This window comes from Bidens hawaiensis, unplaced genomic scaffold (genome assembly GCF_021521415.1).
Source record: "Bidens hawaiensis isolate Kalapana, Puna unplaced genomic scaffold, B.hawaiensis_p1.1 tig00001336_1, whole genome shotgun sequence".
Taxonomy (NCBI): Eukaryota; Viridiplantae; Streptophyta; class Magnoliopsida; order Asterales; family Asteraceae; genus Bidens; species Bidens hawaiensis.
The window spans coordinates 673,085-690,708 of record NW_027491075.1 but is presented as its reverse complement, the minus strand read 5'-3'; the positions used below and the strand labels follow the sequence as shown (position 1 = coordinate 690,708).

The following is a 17,624-nucleotide window of genomic DNA, read 5'->3' as shown; positions in this document are numbered from 1 at the left end:
CCAACTATCCAAACGTGTAATTTTTTATTTTACAGGATGAGCTTTTACGTGATATTATTATTTAATTAAAAAGATACCTCCTTATTTAATATTTAGTTTTGTGGAGAGACAACCGTTAACGCAGTACCCGCCAAAACCAAAACTAGAAAAGAATAATAATAAAAATAAAGTCTTCGCTGTGGTGCAGCCACGTGTACAAAATACCTCATATTTTGTTACTGGAAACTACCAGCCGACGTTCGTTTCCGACCAATGTTAGGGTTAATCGCCGGAGCAGGGTCACTCGAGCCGTTGCAACTGAACCGAAGCCCAAGTCAACCGAAGCGGCTGAACCTAGACCGTCTAGATCTGTTAATGGATCTTCACTTACCGGAACGGTACATTTGAATTTGAATTTGAGTTTTTAGGTGTTTGCTGATTGAATGGAATATTTTTAATTAAATTTAGGTTTTGTTTGCAGAGAATGGAGAGTGTTTCGCAGGAGATCAAACGAGTTAGGGCTCAGATGGAGGAGAATGAGCAGTTGGCTACGCTTATGAAGGGCCTTCGAGGTCAAAACTTAAGCGATTCGCAGTTCGCGGCCGACGACGTTGAAATGCGTCTTGTAGAGGTAATATTGGATCTAATGAAAATTGAGTATTTTAGAGGAACAAAAAGAAATTATGTATGCTCCATTTTCGTCACTTAATTAAAAGTTTGAACATTTAAAAAAAAAGTTTCGCAGCATTGGAAAGCCTAATGAAACTTGATTAATTTAGAGGAACAAAAAAAAAAGTTTGATTGGCTTGAGTGGAAACTTGCCAAACTTGGTTGCTATTATGTAAAGTTCTCCTTTTGAATTTTATAAACATGTCAAATCTGTATGCACATGTATGTTCTTATATGACTGCTTGGGATTTTGATTCGTTGTGCTGTTGTATACTTAACAGACTGATGAAAGTAGCGAATTATTGCCTCTGGTGTATGATCCTGCTAGTATCTCTGCATATTGGGGAAAAAGACCAAGAGCTGTTGCCACCCGTATCATGCAATTAACATCTGTAGCAGGCGGATTTCTTTCACGCCTTGCTTGGGATGTAATAAACAAAAAGGTTAAAGAGGTAAGTGATTATTAGATTTATTTGCAGTTCTGTTTATTGGTTTTGATCTTTATAAATGTACAAAGTGCATAACTTTCCACTTATTAGATTGTGTTTCGTACACGTAAAGCTTCAGTGTTTGTGCTCATATGATTCTTATCTCTGTGTAGAATGAAGTTGCGCGTGCAATTGAGTTGAGGGAAATGTAACATCTTTGGGTCCAGCATATATTAAACTTGGGCAAGCATTGAGCATTCGACCAGATATATTGTCACCTGCTGCAATGACCGAGCTGCAAAAGCTTTGTGATAAGGTAATAACAGAAACATGATTGATCAATATTTCATATTCCCAAGTTTATCATACTAGCATGTCTTCATGTAGGATATCCCTTGATCAAAGTGTCTCGTTTCAGAACTTTTGTTTTATGATTGCTGCAGGTTCCATCATTTCCAGATGACATAGCAATGGCGTGTATAGAAGAGGAACTTGGAGAGCCATGGTACAACGTTTATTCAGAACTCACGCCTTCCCCAATAGCAGCAGGTGTGACTTCATTATTGTTACATATAGATATTATATCATTAGTATTGCATAATTAGGCTTCGTTTGTCTTTAGCCCATGAGCCCGAGTTAGGTTTCTCTAGGGTTTGTTTCTGGTTTCTTTCATGTATATATTGAAGGTTCGCCCCTCCATTGTAATTACAAGATTCAGTTAAACATGTAGTCCCTTACATTTTGCTTCTTTAGTTGTTTGTGTTTATTATGTTATATTTGGAATACGGTTCTTTTCTAGGATACTAATACATATGGTTTGTGAAAATGTTGTAGCCTCACTTGGGCAAGTATATAAGGGCCGACTTAAGGAAAATGGTGATCTGGTTGCTGTTAAGGTGCAACGACCTTTTGTGCTTGAAACAGTAACCATAGATTTATTTGTCATAAGAAACTTGGGTTTGGCTCTTCGACGCTTTCCTCAGGTAACATTAATTTAAAAAGAAAAAACAAAACAATCCTATTTTTCTTATCCATATATTTATGGTATTTGTTTCTTTCATTCCCAGATCTCTTTGGATGTTGTCGGGTTGGTAGATGAATGGGCTGCTCGTTTCTTTGAGGAGCTCGACTATATTAACGAGGGTGAAAACGGAACATATTTTGCAGAGATGATGAAGAAAGATCTGCCACAAGTAACATTTACTCTCTAATATCACCTTATTCTTTAATTTATGTTGAGATTTATTTTACATATTTCAGTAAATTTTGGTGTTCCAGGTTGTCATACCCAAGACTTATTCTAAATACACATCAAGGAAAGTTCTTACTACGCAATGGGTAGACGGTGAAAAGCTTTCACGAAGTACAGAAAATGATGTTGGAGAGCTGGTCAATGTTGGAGTCATATGCTACTTAAAGCAGGTATGATTTTGTCAAAAGTTGAGTAGGTTTGAGGAGGATAATAATGACTTCAGTTTTAAATAGGGTAACTTTACACAATTGTAACCGAGTTTCTCCATTGTCCTACTAAAGTCACTCAAAGATCTTTTTGTTCCTCTAAAGTCAGAAAATTAAAAATTCTTGTAGGGGTATAATTGTCATTTTACAAAAGTTTACAGAAAAATGTGTTTACAACTTTTCAAATAAAGGATTTATGCTTGTAATTATTGGAGTTAAAGGACACGACCTGCAAGCTGACGTACAGTTAGAGGGCACAAAGTGTAATTTTCTCTTACAAAGTTATAAAAATATAATTAAATGAGGCAGATGAACCATATATGAATTTTGGTTATTATAAATGACTATTCTTTTCCAGTTTGACTAAAATTTAATGACTTGAAACTTGGTTATTAGATTTTTTTTTCTTCACTACTACTTATTTCAAGTTTATTTGAAAAAGGTTATCACTTATTACTAATCAAGATTCATATATATTTCGTTAGCATCACTTAACTTAAAAAACAAAATAAACATTTATAAATAAAAAATAATAAAAAGAAAACAGGATTGAAACACCTAATGAAAGTTGAACGACTTTAAAAGGAAACTTTATTAATATTGGGACAACTGGGTGAAGTTTTCCCTTGAGTAACATGAAATTATTGCATCAAACATAAATTTTTTAACAAAGCTTCCATTTGATAATGGTTTCAACTTCATACTAAATTGTTATTTATGAATGCAGCTGCTTGATACTGGTTTCTTTCATGCTGACCCACATCCTGGAAATATGATCCGCACTCCAGACGGAAAACTTGCTATTCTTGATTTTGGTAAATAAAAACATCATCTTTATACGTATAATTCATTCAAGTTAACAGAATTGCTAAATGCTTGTAAAATTTCAGGTTTGGTAACAAAATTAACGGATGATCAAAAATATGGAATGATTGAAGCTATAGCACATCTTATTCACAGAGACTATGACGCCATCGTTAAAGATTTTGTGAAACTCGGTTTCATTCCCGAGGGGGTAAATTTGGACCCGATATTGCCCGTTTTAGCTAAAGTGTTTGACCAGGCCCTTGAAGGCGGAGGTGCAAAAAATATTAATTTCCAAGAGTTAGCTGCTGACCTGGCACAAATAACATTTGACTATCCGTTCCGCATTCCTCCTTATTTTGCCCTTATTATCAGAGCAATTGGGGTTCTTGAGGGCATTGCTTTAGTAGGTGATCCAGAATTTGCTATTGTTGATGAAGCATATCCGTATATTGCACAGGTATTTATACTAAAAATATTAGCCTTGTTTCATTTGTTTGATATATTCATAGTTTTCTGCATAAAGTTGATCTTTTATTTTTATATTCTATGACATCAGAGGCTACTTACTGACGAGTCTCCACGTTTAAGAAGTGCGTTACGTTACACGGTATATGGAAAATCTGGAGTTTTTGATGCTGAAAGATTTATAGATGTAATGCAAGCTTTTGAGAGTTTCATAACTGCCGCCAAAAGTGGTGGCGGTGAAAATTTAAACGGTGACATGGCAGGACTTGGTGTTATTCAAACTCAGTCAAACCTTGCATTGCCTCGTTTTCAACCGGGCGGTTCTGAACCGCCAATTGAAACCCGTGCCGCCTTAGGATTTCTTTTATCTGACAAAGGGAATTTCTTCAGAGAATTTCTCTTAGACGAGGTATTAACATTTTAAGATATGACCGCTTGAATATTTAAAGTTATAAATCGTTTTAAAAATGTAATATTGTTTTTCTCTTTTTGTGAACAGATTGTGAAAGGTATTGATGCGGTTACTAGAGAACAGTTGGTCCAAGTTATGGCACTGCTTGGGATCCAAAACCCGACCCCGGTTTTCAGCATGGTTTCTTCATTTGGAGCCATTAGGCCCGCGGGGTTAATTCCTTATATAACTGAAGAGGATAAAGTTATACTAAACAATGTCCAAAAGATTGTTGAGTTTTTAACTGCTCAAGATTCACGACCACGCTCACCAGATCAGGTGATGACATGGCAGTGTTTTCCGCCATGAGTAACGTTTTCTTGCGTTTATGTTTAACGGTGATGTTTTGTGTTACAGAGTTTGGATGTGAGTCGCGTCATTCGAGAGCTTCTTCCTGTCATGCCAGGTTTATCAGCCAAGGTGCAACCTGAAGTGCTAAGTCGGTTGTCTTCTCGGGTCATGGCGCGTTTGATTCGGGATACGTTTTTGTAATTATTGGTAACTGGTTGATTTGAAGATTGCAACGAGCTGATCATTGTGCATATACCCGTAGGAATTGTTTGTGAAGTTCTGTAAGTCGACGCGAAGCTCAAATTTATTCGTCACATTTATACAAAGTTGTAACATTCAGTTGTATAGGACAATCAGGTCGAATGATATATATGTAAACCAATGAAAACTTGGAAAACAAATAATAAAACAAGAACTTGAAGCATATGATGAGTTTGAGTTTATGAAAACTTGATCCGTTCTTTCTTGAGTTAATAAACCCTATGTATAGCCCCGGCTATATGTATAGGCCGGGCTCTCGAGCCTGTTCAAGTTGATTATATTTAGTTTTAGAACTGAATTTGAATTGCACTAGTGTAATTTACCAAGGTTTCTTATTAATGTGTTTTGAGCTTATAGCTTCCTATGTCAAGCTTGAGCCTTTGTTTTCTGTTGTCAGGCTCAAGGTTGTATCATGATTTGGTTAAAGAGGTCGAATCAACACATGTAAGCTTCATGGTCGAATCAATCCATGTACGTATACTATAGCATGACCTGCAATAAAAGTTATACTGATAGGATTTCTTGTTAAGTGGTGTGTTCACTCACATCAAGTCATTTCCTAATTCCTATATCAGTATAATAAAATTTTATGCATGCAGCCCGTATAAGATGTCAGTAGCATATAGTTGGTACATTAATAATAATGTGTATATAGCATGACCTAAAACAAACAGGGTTGTATAAACTATATTTGATGACCATCTATCTGCTTCATATTTCTTCAGCAACGTTACCTGCACAGATTATTTCCAGTCATTACTATATTCGCTCTTAGTGTGTGTAAGTCTTTATTTAGTATATTTATATTTATGATGGCAGGAATTAGACAACCAATATTACTTTATATTTATGAACTGTCGAATGGAATGGACAATGTAACGGAATGAGTCATTGCATTCCGTTGTCATGTTTGCTTAATGGGAATGAAAAACACCATTACTTTATGTTGTTTGGTAACTGAAAAAACGATAAACTGGAATATATTTTATATGAATTGACATAAATATCCATACATTAAAATAAACAAAATTTACTAGTCTTTATTAATTATTTTTCACATTATTATCCAATTAAATGTATAGAAACCTCAAATAATTCAATTAAAAAACTGAAGGCCTGCAACTATATTCACAGATCCAGATTCCTGACTTTGAAGATCAAAGCTTACTTTTAGAAATTAGAATTGATTCAATTTGTGTATCTATTGTAACAAATACACAACTCGCATAGACAAATAGTTATGTTTTATTTACCCTAAAACATCTTTGTCTGCATCTCTTGTATTAAACCTTGTGTACCCAAAACCAGTGTAAGAAAGATGTAAATTCTGATGATAATAATAATAATAATAATAATAATAATAATAATAATAATCAAACTTTATAAGACTAACTATAACGATATACAATATGTATTTTATGGTTTCTTTGGGATTTAGCTAGCTTAAAATAACCAGTCTGCAGTATTTCATTAAGAGACTCATCATATCACTGACTCTAATACCAATTAAGGATGGATCACCAATAATGCTCCAGTCATACAACACACAGGTCGGTTGTACCTACTGTTATATATTATTTCTTTTTAAAGGCTTTTCAATAGAGTTGCAATAAATAATTACAAGTGCTTGATTACCCCATATTTCGCGGTATGCACCCTAACATACGTCAATATAACCTAGAGATAAACCAGCATAACTTTATTGAAAGATCAAAATAATCCACACAACTCAATAGAACAAACAATAACTACATACACATCACAAGATAAGATAATCATATCAAACCATTAAAATCAACCTACTTAAATATATTGAACATCCAAAACAATCAAATGCATGCTCCCCATCCCTAATACTTACTTTGATGCATGTAACATTGATGCTCCATTGCGTTGATGGACGTTTAAGTTTTCCAGTTAAATGGTGTACAGTTACTATTATACCCACTATATAAATAAAATAAAGTAACACGCTAATATTTAAAGAACAGCCAGCCCCTCATCCCACCACACCCGACTTCCCAATCACACAACCACCACTTCCTCCATCGTTCATAGCCCCCGTCTCCCTCACCCGGTGACCAACATCACTACCACCGTCGATCACCACAATCGGCTGCTCTCACACTCACAGAACTGAAATCGATATCACCGGAATGGAAATCAGATTCTTCTGTTGAACTTCTTATTACCCGTTTACACCACCACCCTCACAAATCAATACTCAAGAATTAGATTATTTGTGGATGAAATTTAATTGATCTCATTCATGCCCATAAACCTAGAACTACAAATTCACAATAGATATACAAGTATACATTCAAATTTGTGGCAAACAGCTCTTGCCAGAAAAACAGCTTAGGTAATTGATTTTTATTTTTAGTATAAACAACTTATTTATATTAATAGACATTTCATGCGCACTTAACAAGAAAAACTAACGTCATCCAGTCAAATGACCACAAGTGTTACCCGCATCAAAGTCTCAGGAAGCATACATGTAAATTTTTAAAGTTAGAGTGCATACGTGGAATCCGTGCAAATCACAACGGGCATCACAAGAAATTTCCATCAAAAAATTATAGGCATGTACAAAAATTAATATGTTATATTCAGTTTGATATAAAAATTATAGGCATGTACAAAAATTAATATGTTATATTCAGTTTGATATAAACTATACATAAATATTGTTTTTAACACTGCAGGTGCTATACGCCTATACCCCTGAGACTCAGGAAGCTATGTTACACATTATTAGGCCATAAAATACTTTAAACCAGCACTACATATATTTGCAAAATACTCTCTTTAACACAAATAAAAAAAACCTACTTAATTTATGCCATAAATTTCCGTAATATATGATACATTTATTCCAATAAAAAAACCTACTTGATTTATGCCAAAAATGGCAGCCTACGTTCTCCTGATGCATAAGAGATGATATTCTTCTTCAACGGCCTGAAAACATTTGCACCATTAAACGCAGCAGCTCGTAATATATTAAGTGGTCCAAAATCAACCGAATATGCTTTCTGGAAACCATCTAGAACAGCCATCATTGCTATATTTGCTGTTTTCCGATCTGCTTCATATTTCTTCAGCAAAGTTACCTGCACAGATTATTTGCAACAGTAAATGAGCCAATCAGAGACAATGTGGGCCAAGCCGCACATTGGTTACTTGATATCGGCTCGCTAAAAGCTCCAATCAAGCCGACCACCTTAAGTGAGCTCAAGCTCAAGCCCACGGTTATATTTTAGCTTGTTAAACAAACAAACTCGAGCCCGAGCTTCACATAATTAGCTCGGCAAGCCTCACGACGAGCCTATCATTTATATAAGTTTACTTAATTTATTAAATACACAAAAATTTACATAATTGTTATTATTATTATTTTATATTTTTGATGGCAGGAATTAAATAACCAACATTAACTTATATATGAAAATTAAAAGCCTAATGTATAAATATGTAGCTAATATATAAATATGTATAAACAAACAATTAAATAAATAACATATAATAAACAAGCAGAGTACAAGCTGAGCTCGAGTTTTAAAAACTATTCAGTAGGAGTGTGCAAAAAAGACCGAAAACCAAATGAACCCGAAAACCGAACCGTATCCATAACCGGAAAAAACCGAACCGAATTCTGAATTCCGTTCTCATTTTTGGATCCTAGCCGTATCTGAGTTGTGAATTAAGTTTTTAGTTCGGCTATCGGTTCCACAAATCTTGCTTATTCGGATAGCCGAACCGAATTCAATCGAATAAACCGAATAATAACCAATTTAATCGGATAACCAGACCAAATGTGTTTCGATGAGCTCGGTCTCAGCTCAACCTGTCTCGTTTACACCTGTTTATGCATTTCACAAAAATTGCCAAAAAAATGTGTTTGCTGATCGGACAATCCGACCAGTCGCAAAATTACCCATTTTGTGACCCAAATTTGTTTTTACTTACCTCACCGATATCAGATCCGACCGCAACACCATCAGCAATAACATTCGAAAGCGAAGACACGTCACCATACCCCATGTTGACTCCTTGACCCGCCAACGGATGAACCGTGTGAGCCGCATCACCGATTAGCACCACAGGTTTCGACACATACTGATTTGCATGCATCAACGAGAGCGGGAACGCCATCCTATCCGAAACTAACCTCACCACTTTTGGCGGCGGTTCAAACCGTTCGTGAGCCGATGATGTCACATCAGGTCTAAAAAACGAAGAAATGACATCACCACCAAACACCCGTGACTCAGGCCGAGGACCATATCCTGAATCAAGAGCGTGGTTTATGGCTTTCACGAAATCAACCTCATTCATTATCTTGTGATTTGATGCGTCTTTTGGAGACATGGTCCACACAATGTTGCTAAAGTTTCCACCAATTGGTAAAAGTGCAATCGGTCCAGCTGGCAGGAACCGTTGCCACGCGCATAGGTTTTCGGTCGGGTGTTCAACAGTGCAGATGACTGCACTCTGTGAGTAGTTCCAACCAGTGGTTTTGATTCCTGCTAACTCTCTAACACGGGATTTGGAACCATCCGCCCCAACCTAAAAAGGTGTCATTTTTAGGCTTGTAAACGAACCAAACTAATACAAACGGCTCCTGTTCATGTTCATTCGTTTAACTTTAAGAACAGACGATTGAACATGAACAATTAAATGAACAGGGTTTTCTTGTTTGTGTTTGTTCGTTAAAAAACAAACTTGTTCGTGTTCGTTTATGTCCATTCGTTAACAGTATAAACAAATGGTTAACGAACGCAGACGAACTAACGTAACTGAACATAGATGAATGAAAATAATCGAGTTAAACCCAATTAAAACTAAATGTGAACAGCAATGTGTTGGGCTTAAAAAGTTATTAAAACTAAGACTGTATTGTAACATACCTAAAATACTTAGATATAAATGTAAACAAACGAACTTAAACAAATGTAAAAAATGAACCTAAACAAACGTAAATTAGTGCACATTCACTAACGTAAACGACCGAGCAAGACGTTCATGTTCCTTCGTTTAACTAAATGAACAAAAATGCTTGTTTGTATATTATATAAACGAACTTCCTGCCAAACGGTTCACCCGAACGTTCAGTTCACTTACAAGCCTAATCTTTTTGTTTAACCATTAATAATAATAGAAAATAAATTATTTAAGGTTTATAGCATACCACCAGTTTAGCATACAGGTTTGTGCCATCACTCAGATCCAGCTTTGCTAAATTTGCATGACTTTTTGATGACGTGGCTGATGAAACTGATGAACGAGTCGGAAGTGAAAGAGATGACAATCTTGTAGGATAGATTGTATTATTGAAATCTTTGTTCTGTCCAGTTTGAAAGCCCATGAGTAAAATTGTATATATAAATAGAATATTACTAGCAAAATCGGAATTACGGAAGATATGTTTTACACAAAATTTTTACCAACCTGTAAACATGACAGTAAAGATTTATGTAGCACCTTATTCTCCACAACACAACTATATTGAAGTCCCACAAAAAGATTAATTAGATATTGGTAAAACAAGTACAGAAAATTGTGGCACATATTAAATATTTTTAGTTACCCGAGAACATCTTTGTCTGCATCACTTGCATTGTACCTCGTGTAACCAAAACCAGTGTAATCCCATACCTAATAAGCAGATAATCATAAGACTTTCAAGTTTCAATATCAGCACAATTTTAATACAAACCCAAGAAAAAAAAATTATTTAAGTAAAAAATCTTACCTGCATTTTGTCAAAATAAGCATGTCGATGTTGTTCTACATATTCCCAAGCACCAATACCTACAGAATTTGACATTCCAATTAATTTTAACAGACCAAATCATATAACATTTCTCATATTTTACTCTACAGTGACCAGAATATATATTTATTAGGCTTGTAATGCACCGTTAGACAGGTTCATTTATCCTTGTTTATATAATATACAAACGAACATGAACACATGTCTCATTCGTTCATTTATGTTCGTGAACATTTGTTCTTTGATGTTCATTTATGTTGGTTAATATATTCCTTTAAATTTGTCAGGCCCGTTACAATATAGTGTAGTTTTGTGAAATTCAAATATCATCAACTGAAATTTTGTCAAGTTTTTTCTAGGCCCAATACATGGTTTTTCATATTTATTATTATTTTGTGCTAGCTCAGTTATGTCCGTTCATCTATGTTTAGTTATATTTGTTGTTTATGTTCGTGAAGCGTTCATTTATACTACTAAAGAACGAACACAAACTAACACGATCATGTTCATTGTTTAATGAGCGAACACCAACAGCTGCTCGTTTTACTGTTGATTGTATGTGTTTGATTGTTTGTTCGGTTAAAGTTAAATGAACGGAAACGAACATGATCGTTCGTGTTTGTAACCACTATATTCAATGCCTTTATGTAACCATAGGGTCCAATTAATACTTAACATTAATAAGAGTCTTTATCTTTCAGCATAAAACCGCATTTGACAAGACTATTTTACTTAATACCTTTAAATAGAGAAATGGTTGCAGGTGTGACTGTACTGACCCTTGGATCCGGTGGATCATCTTTCTTGATAGTGGGCCCGTTTGACAAAGCGGGATTGCTGTCAATAATGGCAATAGACAAATGTTTTGTCAATGGCATGCTTGCTGCAACCGAACAGCAAAAAGAGAAAGCATGCATGAATAATAAGGCTTCACAAACTTATTAAAATTAAGGATTCAAAAGCATATATATACCTAGCGAAGAAGCTAGAGCCATTCCAACCATCCCACCACCAACAATTGCAATATCATGTTGAGGAGCGTTGTTCGTCAAACCTTCATCACCTTCAGGCTGTTAAGAAAAGGCAAGTTGACTATAGTGGCTAAATTCAATGATAACCAACAGAATACTAAACAAAAAACATTACTTTGTTGAAATGGCTTCGGGATGGAACATCATTTAACTTTAATGGTGCCTCGGTAGAGAATGTTCTTGTAGCAAGTCGTGGTACAAAGATGTTAGAAGCTAGTCGTCTTGTTGCAATCAACCTACAAAAACAACAAATTATTGATTTATAGATTTGAACAGGAGCTCCTCGAGATCAGATCAGATCAGATCAATCAAAAGCCTGAAACGAGCCAAGCCTTATCGAGCCCGAACCTCATATAAAGCTCGTTTAGTTATCAAGTCTGAGTTCGAAACTTGTGTGGGAAGATCATCCAGGCTTGTAAAGCCTTAACGAGCCAAGTGTATATTTATGTATTATTTTCACACAAACTCGTACCGAGCATAGGCTTGTTTAAGGTTTTCTTTCATATATATATATATATATATATATATATATATATATATATATATATATTAATAATGAAAATGTATAAATATTATTTAATAACTAACAAACAAGTCGAGCCTAGGCCGAGATCGAGCTTTAGAAAAAGAGCTCGTTTGCATCCCTTATTATATGACATATAATCTGATCAAGCAGTTTGCTTACAAGAACTGATGTAATAACCACATAACAACAGTAGTAGTATTTATTTATTACCAAACTCGTATATATATCAATCAAACCTAATAAAAAAAGCGAAGGAGCTCGGAATGAGGTCACCACTCGACAAATGACCGGTGTTTTTTCAGAAAAGAAATACATAGAGAGCCGTCTCTTACAGTCAAATTGAACAGAATGATCAATTGATATAGTGATTGATATGAAATGAAAACCCTAACCAACAATATAATATTCTTATTCTATTCATTATTAGTAATCTGATCATTCAAAAGGGGGAAATCCTTCTTTACCTCATGCCTGCCTGCCTGCCTGCCTTCACAGTGTATAATAAATTAGAGTGAGCAAAATGGTGAAACAGGAGGGCGACGGTGTGCTTGCTTGCTTGCTTGCTTGCTTCTTTAATGGTTGGCCTAGCTTATTTATTGTATTAAAGATTTAAGCCCAAAACATATTGCTTGACTAGTCTTGCCAACTCATTCTCTACAATAAATCAAGAGATACTACACTTTGTTTATCCTATGTGCTTAATACCATGAGGTGTTACTTAATTGTAAACTTACAAGGTGAGACATTCGAGTTTTTGTACCACTCACATTTACGTGAGAGAACTGTTTTTCCGACACTGTCATGATGATTTCAAACCCTATAAAACTCATGACAGATGGTCTAATTGTTTTTAAATATATTTTTAAAGTATTTTAAATACATAGTGATTAAGTCTTTGTAGACTTACGGGATGGTTACTACTGGTATTGTGGGGTTTTGTATACAAGGCTTGCTTACTGGGCTATTACACGTTACTTATTGGACAAGTGTTAGCCAATAAGTAATATGACCACAGTCATAGATACGGTCGAGTGACAAGTACCTTTCGGTAATTTGTAAGCAGGCAGATGTAAAAACATCTTAATGCTGTAATTGTAAAATGTGTCATTTACAAATGAATATACTCACCAGTATTTCTTGCTGATCAAATATTTTAAACATGTTTCAGGTGAATTATTAGAGACAAAGGAATGATGCCTGCGGGCTTCCAGCTTAAATAAGTGGCTTGTCACCAGAATAAAGAAACGTGTTTTGTAAATTAGGGTTTAACCCTATAAAACTTATGTTTGTATCAAAGGGGATTAAATTCCTAGTTTATCATAATAATAATCATGGTTTTTTTATAACTCTGATCAATTTTCCTAACTACGGTTCTGATGAAATTTTCGGCTGCAAAATAATTTAATAAACACCGATACCACCAATCAATGTTCACGGATTCCCTCCCAGTGTATAGGGGTTGGGGGCTGTGACAGCTAAAGTGGTATCAGAGCCACTGGTTTAAGCAATATGGGTATTTTAATAATACCTAATCTTAAAATTAAGAGTTAGGAAATACATGCATTAACCTATGTGCTAACCATGCATAAAAGATTCTAACCACACGTGAAAATGAATACTATTTTCTTTTAGAGTTCGTTGTATTATTGTTTTTGCTTAACAGCATGAGTGAGCTAAATGATGCTTTTGAACACATATCCGTTAACTCCAAGGATATAGAAGAAGGAGAATGTAGTCAACAACAACCTGAACCCATGATCTTTCAAGCCCAACCTGTAGAAAAACCAAAGCCTAAAAGAAGAAGAAGGCTGAAAGACTGGCAACGGGGGTTGAGAAGAAATAAGAAAGGAAGAACCACACAACCACCCCCACAACCTAAACAACCAACTCAAACACAACCTGAAGAACCAACTCAACCACAACCAATTCAACCACCAACTTTACCACCCATGTCAACAATACCAATGGAGGAGCGACTAGGCAGATGGCTAGATGAATGTGAAATATTTCAACCCATATTCAATGATATAGGTGCAGGAAGTTCCAGCAACCCGAATATGCCATCCCAATATCAAAGGTCACCTCCTCGTCTCCAACTCTAAGAGTGAGTCTGCCGGTGCAGACATCAATGAGAGCTCTAGCAGTGGCTAGGAAAGGACGACCTAGGATAAGTGGTACATTTTTATCCTCATCCATGTCTAAGATCATAAAATCGACAGGAAACACGAATTTGTCGATTTTCACAAGCATATTCTAAACTATACCACGAGGATATTTCACAGAATGGTCGGCAAGATGGATGCTCATGCGAGTAGGCTTAGGCTCACCTAGGTCTAGTTTGGAAAAAACAGAATAAGGCATCAAGTTTATGCTAGAACCTAGGTCGGCTAAAGCATTACTAACCGACAAACTACCGATCAAACAAGGAATGGTGAAACTGCCCGGATCGGTCATTTTTTGGGGCAGTTTATCCTGAAGGACCGCGGAACACTCCTCATTCAAAGTACCACAAGAAAGCTCCTCCAACTTCCTCTTATTCGATAGAACCTCTTTCAAGAACTTAGCATACTTCGGCATTTCTTTCGAGGCATTAAGGAAAGGAAGATTAATGTGTAACTGCTTAAAAAGCTTTAAGAATTTCCCATATTGCTCTTCCATCTTCTGCCACTTCAAACGACCTGGGTATGGAATGGGAGGAACATAAGTTCTAACTGGCTCACTGGGTTGTGCGGTACTTGCTGGGTCTAGCCTCGAGTGAACCTCACCAGGAGCTCAGTCTCGATCTCGTCCGCAATCAGTTTTTGGTGTGGAAACCGATGCGTCAACAGGAATGGTAGTCCTACCACTCCTTAGGGTAATAGACTTAGCCTCAGCATTTGGATGCCTTTCGGTGTTACTACGAAGGCTACCCTGCTGTCTCTCAGAGAGGAATTGAGCAATCTGTCCAACTTGATTTTCGATGGTTTGCATGGACGCTTTTTGATTCCTCAACTCAAGATCATGCCTCTGGAGAGTCTCATCAATTTTCAGGTTCCTTTGCTCAGCCAATTCGTTTGAGGTCTCGGTCTTAGCCAAAAGTTGGAACAAAAGGCTTTCAACACTAGTCCCCCCACCTGACTGATTACCACTACTGGAACCTTGAAATTGAGGCTTTTGCTGGTAAGATTGATTTTGGGTTTGACTTTGATAATTTTGTGTTCTGTCAAACCCGGTGGCATTTGATTTTGATTGCTACCACCATCTTTCCAGCTGAAATTGGGGTGGTTTCTCCATCCTGGGTTGTAGGTGTTGTCGTAGGCATTGTTTTGGCGGCCCACAAAGTCAACATCCTCCACCACCATGGCCTGCTGGCACTGACTGGTCTGGTGTTTTCCGTCACATACACCACAACGAGAACTAGATTTGACAAGATCGGATTGCATTTGGTCAAATCTTTTAGTAAGAGCTTCTAACTGGGCGGAGAAAAGGGTGTTTGAATCAACATGATGAACACCCTTAGAGGAAGGAATACTACGAGGCGGATTATATGCGAAAATCTTCTTAGCGGCTTTCTCCAAGATATCAAGCACCTCATTTGGGGTACACTAACCGAAATTTCCTCCTGCAACTTGATCGACGACCTACTTTTTTGCCCCAGATAAAGTGTCAAAGAATGTACGGCACTGAAGCTCGCGACTCAAACCGTGATGAGGGCATTTTCTTAACAAGCCCTTGAACCTCTCCCATCGGCATGAAGTGACTCGTCATCATCGACACGAAAACCAGTGATGTTTGCTCAGAATATAGCAGTTTTATCGGGTGGGAAATATTGAAGAAGAAACTGCTCAACTAATTGATTCCAAATGGTGATGGAAGCAGAAGGGAGTGCCTCTAACCACTCCAGAGCAGACCCGCGAAGTGAAAACGGAAAGAGTCTAAGTCTCACGGCATCATCAGAACAATTATTAATTTTTAATGTCGCACATAATCAAAGGACATGTGAAACGTGAGCATGAGGGTCCTCGTTCTGGAGACCATGAAAGAAACAGAATTTTCAACCATATGAATGATGCTCGACTTGATCTCGAAACTCACTGCAATCTCGGGCTGCGTGACGCTGCTGCCAAAACCTTCAAGTGATGGTGTGGCAAAGTCGTCCATGTGACCTTGATCGTTCGGGTCCGCCATCTCTTCTTCTTCTACCTCGGGGGTGTCGGTATCCTCCACTTCTTCGTTTTCAATTACCTCGGCGACCTCGTGTGCTCTCCTCCTCAAACCTTCTCGAAGATGTCGCTCAGGCTCATAAAGAGGTGAAACAAGCTCAGGACCGGGCGTGGTGGACATTCTTCACCCGGAAGAACGCGGAACAAAAAACGAACAAAGACACGGAAACTAACTAGAAACTATACTAAAATAAAAAATAAGATGAATAAAAATGAAATAAAATAAAATAACATAGATCAAAAAAATCAACAAGGCTAATCAAAGACTCGGATCGTTCCTTAAAAATCACTGTGTCCCCGTCAACGGCGCCAAAAACTTGACGTGTCCCAGGATCGTTCCTTAAAAATCACCATGCACTTTTTGTGCATGACCGTGCACTTTGTCCAGAAGCTTATAAACACTCATTTTAACTTCATTTTGGGGTGTGGAGACTTGGGGATTCTCTCTCAACCAAGTGCAGCATTTTTAAAGGATTCTTGGAGGCTTCCACCAACAAAAGATTCATCATTCCATCCTTCAATCCTTGCTTGATCTTAGTTTGCATTCCTTTGTTCTTGAACATGTTTTGTAAGCTTATTTATAGTTTGATTGTAGTTGTATTAAGCCTTATGGGCTAATTACTTTTCCTATCTAGACAATGTTGAAGCTCTTGATAATGTGATATATTATCTATGCATGATTTTGGTAAAGTGGTGTTCTTTCAAGAATATAGTTGAGTTTATAAGTTGATATTGATGGTGTTCATTCTTGTTATAGTTACTTAACCTTGTTAGTTTTGCAATTGTTTAGGCATTCATGTTGGAAAACTATGTTCTAGATGTTTGTTTGTAAACTTTGAATGCTCATGAAATCTTTGTTTGCATTACTAAGTTAGGAATGACTAGTAAAAATTAACTTGGTTATATAATTATTGATGAGTATGAAACCCTACACTTAATATTGGAAAATTGATGAGTGTTGTTATGATTCTTGACTTGGTGATGACTTGCTAGTTAAAGTTTCATAAGTTTATATTAATTTCATGAATTTGGCTACTTTAGTGTAATCTTAGGTGGTTAGAATGTTGTTCATGCTAGCTTTCCTTTGATTATGAGACTTTGTTGTTTTGACAAACAAGTTAGTATATGTTTATCTCTTGATTGAAAACGCATCATGATGATTATTTGCTAGTATTAGGTTGATTTATTGTAATCTAGTATTTATGTTTAGATTCATGTTGTTTTGTCATATCATTGCTATTTTGTCATGTTAGTAGAGTGGATTCTTGTCTAGGTAG

The 17,624-nt window shown here is 36.4% G+C and overlaps 2 protein-coding genes, 1 non-coding gene and 1 pseudogene across 4 annotated transcripts; 2 read left to right on the top strand and 2 right to left on the bottom strand.

Annotated features, from left to right (window-relative positions):
* Positions 1–243: 243 nt before the first annotated feature.
* On the top strand, positions 244–4,977 carry LOC143571913 (uncharacterized; annotated as a pseudogene). The gene is made up of 13 exons (XR_013142179.1): positions 244–377; positions 461–610; positions 930–1,100; positions 1,250–1,392; positions 1,520–1,625; positions 1,911–2,059; positions 2,144–2,269; positions 2,355–2,498; positions 3,262–3,349; positions 3,425–3,798; positions 3,898–4,215; positions 4,306–4,536; positions 4,615–4,977. The product of XR_013142179.1 is annotated as an uncharacterized LOC143571913 (transcript).
* Positions 4,978–7,474: 2,497 nt separating this feature from the next.
* Positions 7,475–12,627, bottom strand: LOC143571902 (uncharacterized). The gene is made up of 10 exons (XM_077057210.1): positions 12,610–12,627; positions 11,735–11,855; positions 11,562–11,658; positions 11,328–11,471; positions 10,568–10,626; positions 10,403–10,470; positions 10,264–10,315; positions 10,004–10,159; positions 8,782–9,381; positions 7,475–7,925 (listed from the first exon to the last, which is right to left on the bottom strand). The coding sequence occupies exons 1-10, from the start codon at positions 12,612–12,614 to the stop codon at positions 7,710–7,712; spliced, it is 1,518 nt and encodes a 505-aa protein (XP_076913325.1). The 5' UTR covers positions 12,615–12,627; the 3' UTR covers positions 7,475–7,709.
* A 1,771-nt stretch (positions 12,628–14,398) lies between these two features.
* LOC143571596 (uncharacterized) lies at positions 14,399–14,803 on the bottom strand. Its single transcript, XM_077056982.1, has one exon. It carries the CDS (start codon positions 14,801–14,803, stop codon positions 14,399–14,401), a length of 405 nt encoding a protein of 134 aa, XP_076913097.1.
* A 1,020-nt stretch (positions 14,804–15,823) lies between these two features.
* LOC143572007 (small nucleolar RNA R71) lies at positions 15,824–15,929 on the top strand. Its single transcript, XR_013142198.1, has one exon. It is a non-coding gene; the product is annotated as a small nucleolar RNA R71 (small nucleolar RNA).
* Positions 15,930–17,624: the final 1,695 nt, after the last annotated feature.

Excerpts from the sequence above, each read along its gene's own strand:
- LOC143571902 (XM_077057210.1), bottom strand. Across the intron at positions 11,659-11,734 it reads CCCGAAGCCATTTCAACAAA|CCTGAAGGTGATGAAGGTTT; the intron begins GTAATGTTTTTT and ends TTTTCTTAACAG. Across the intron at positions 10,471-10,567 it reads CTTATTTTGACAAAATGCAG|GTATGGGATTACACTGGTTT; the intron begins GTAAGATTTTTT and ends TCTGCTTATTAG.
- LOC143571596 (XM_077056982.1), bottom strand. The coding sequence starts at position 14,803 with ATGGAAGAGCAATATGGGAAATTCTTAAAGCTTTTTAAGCAGTTACAC.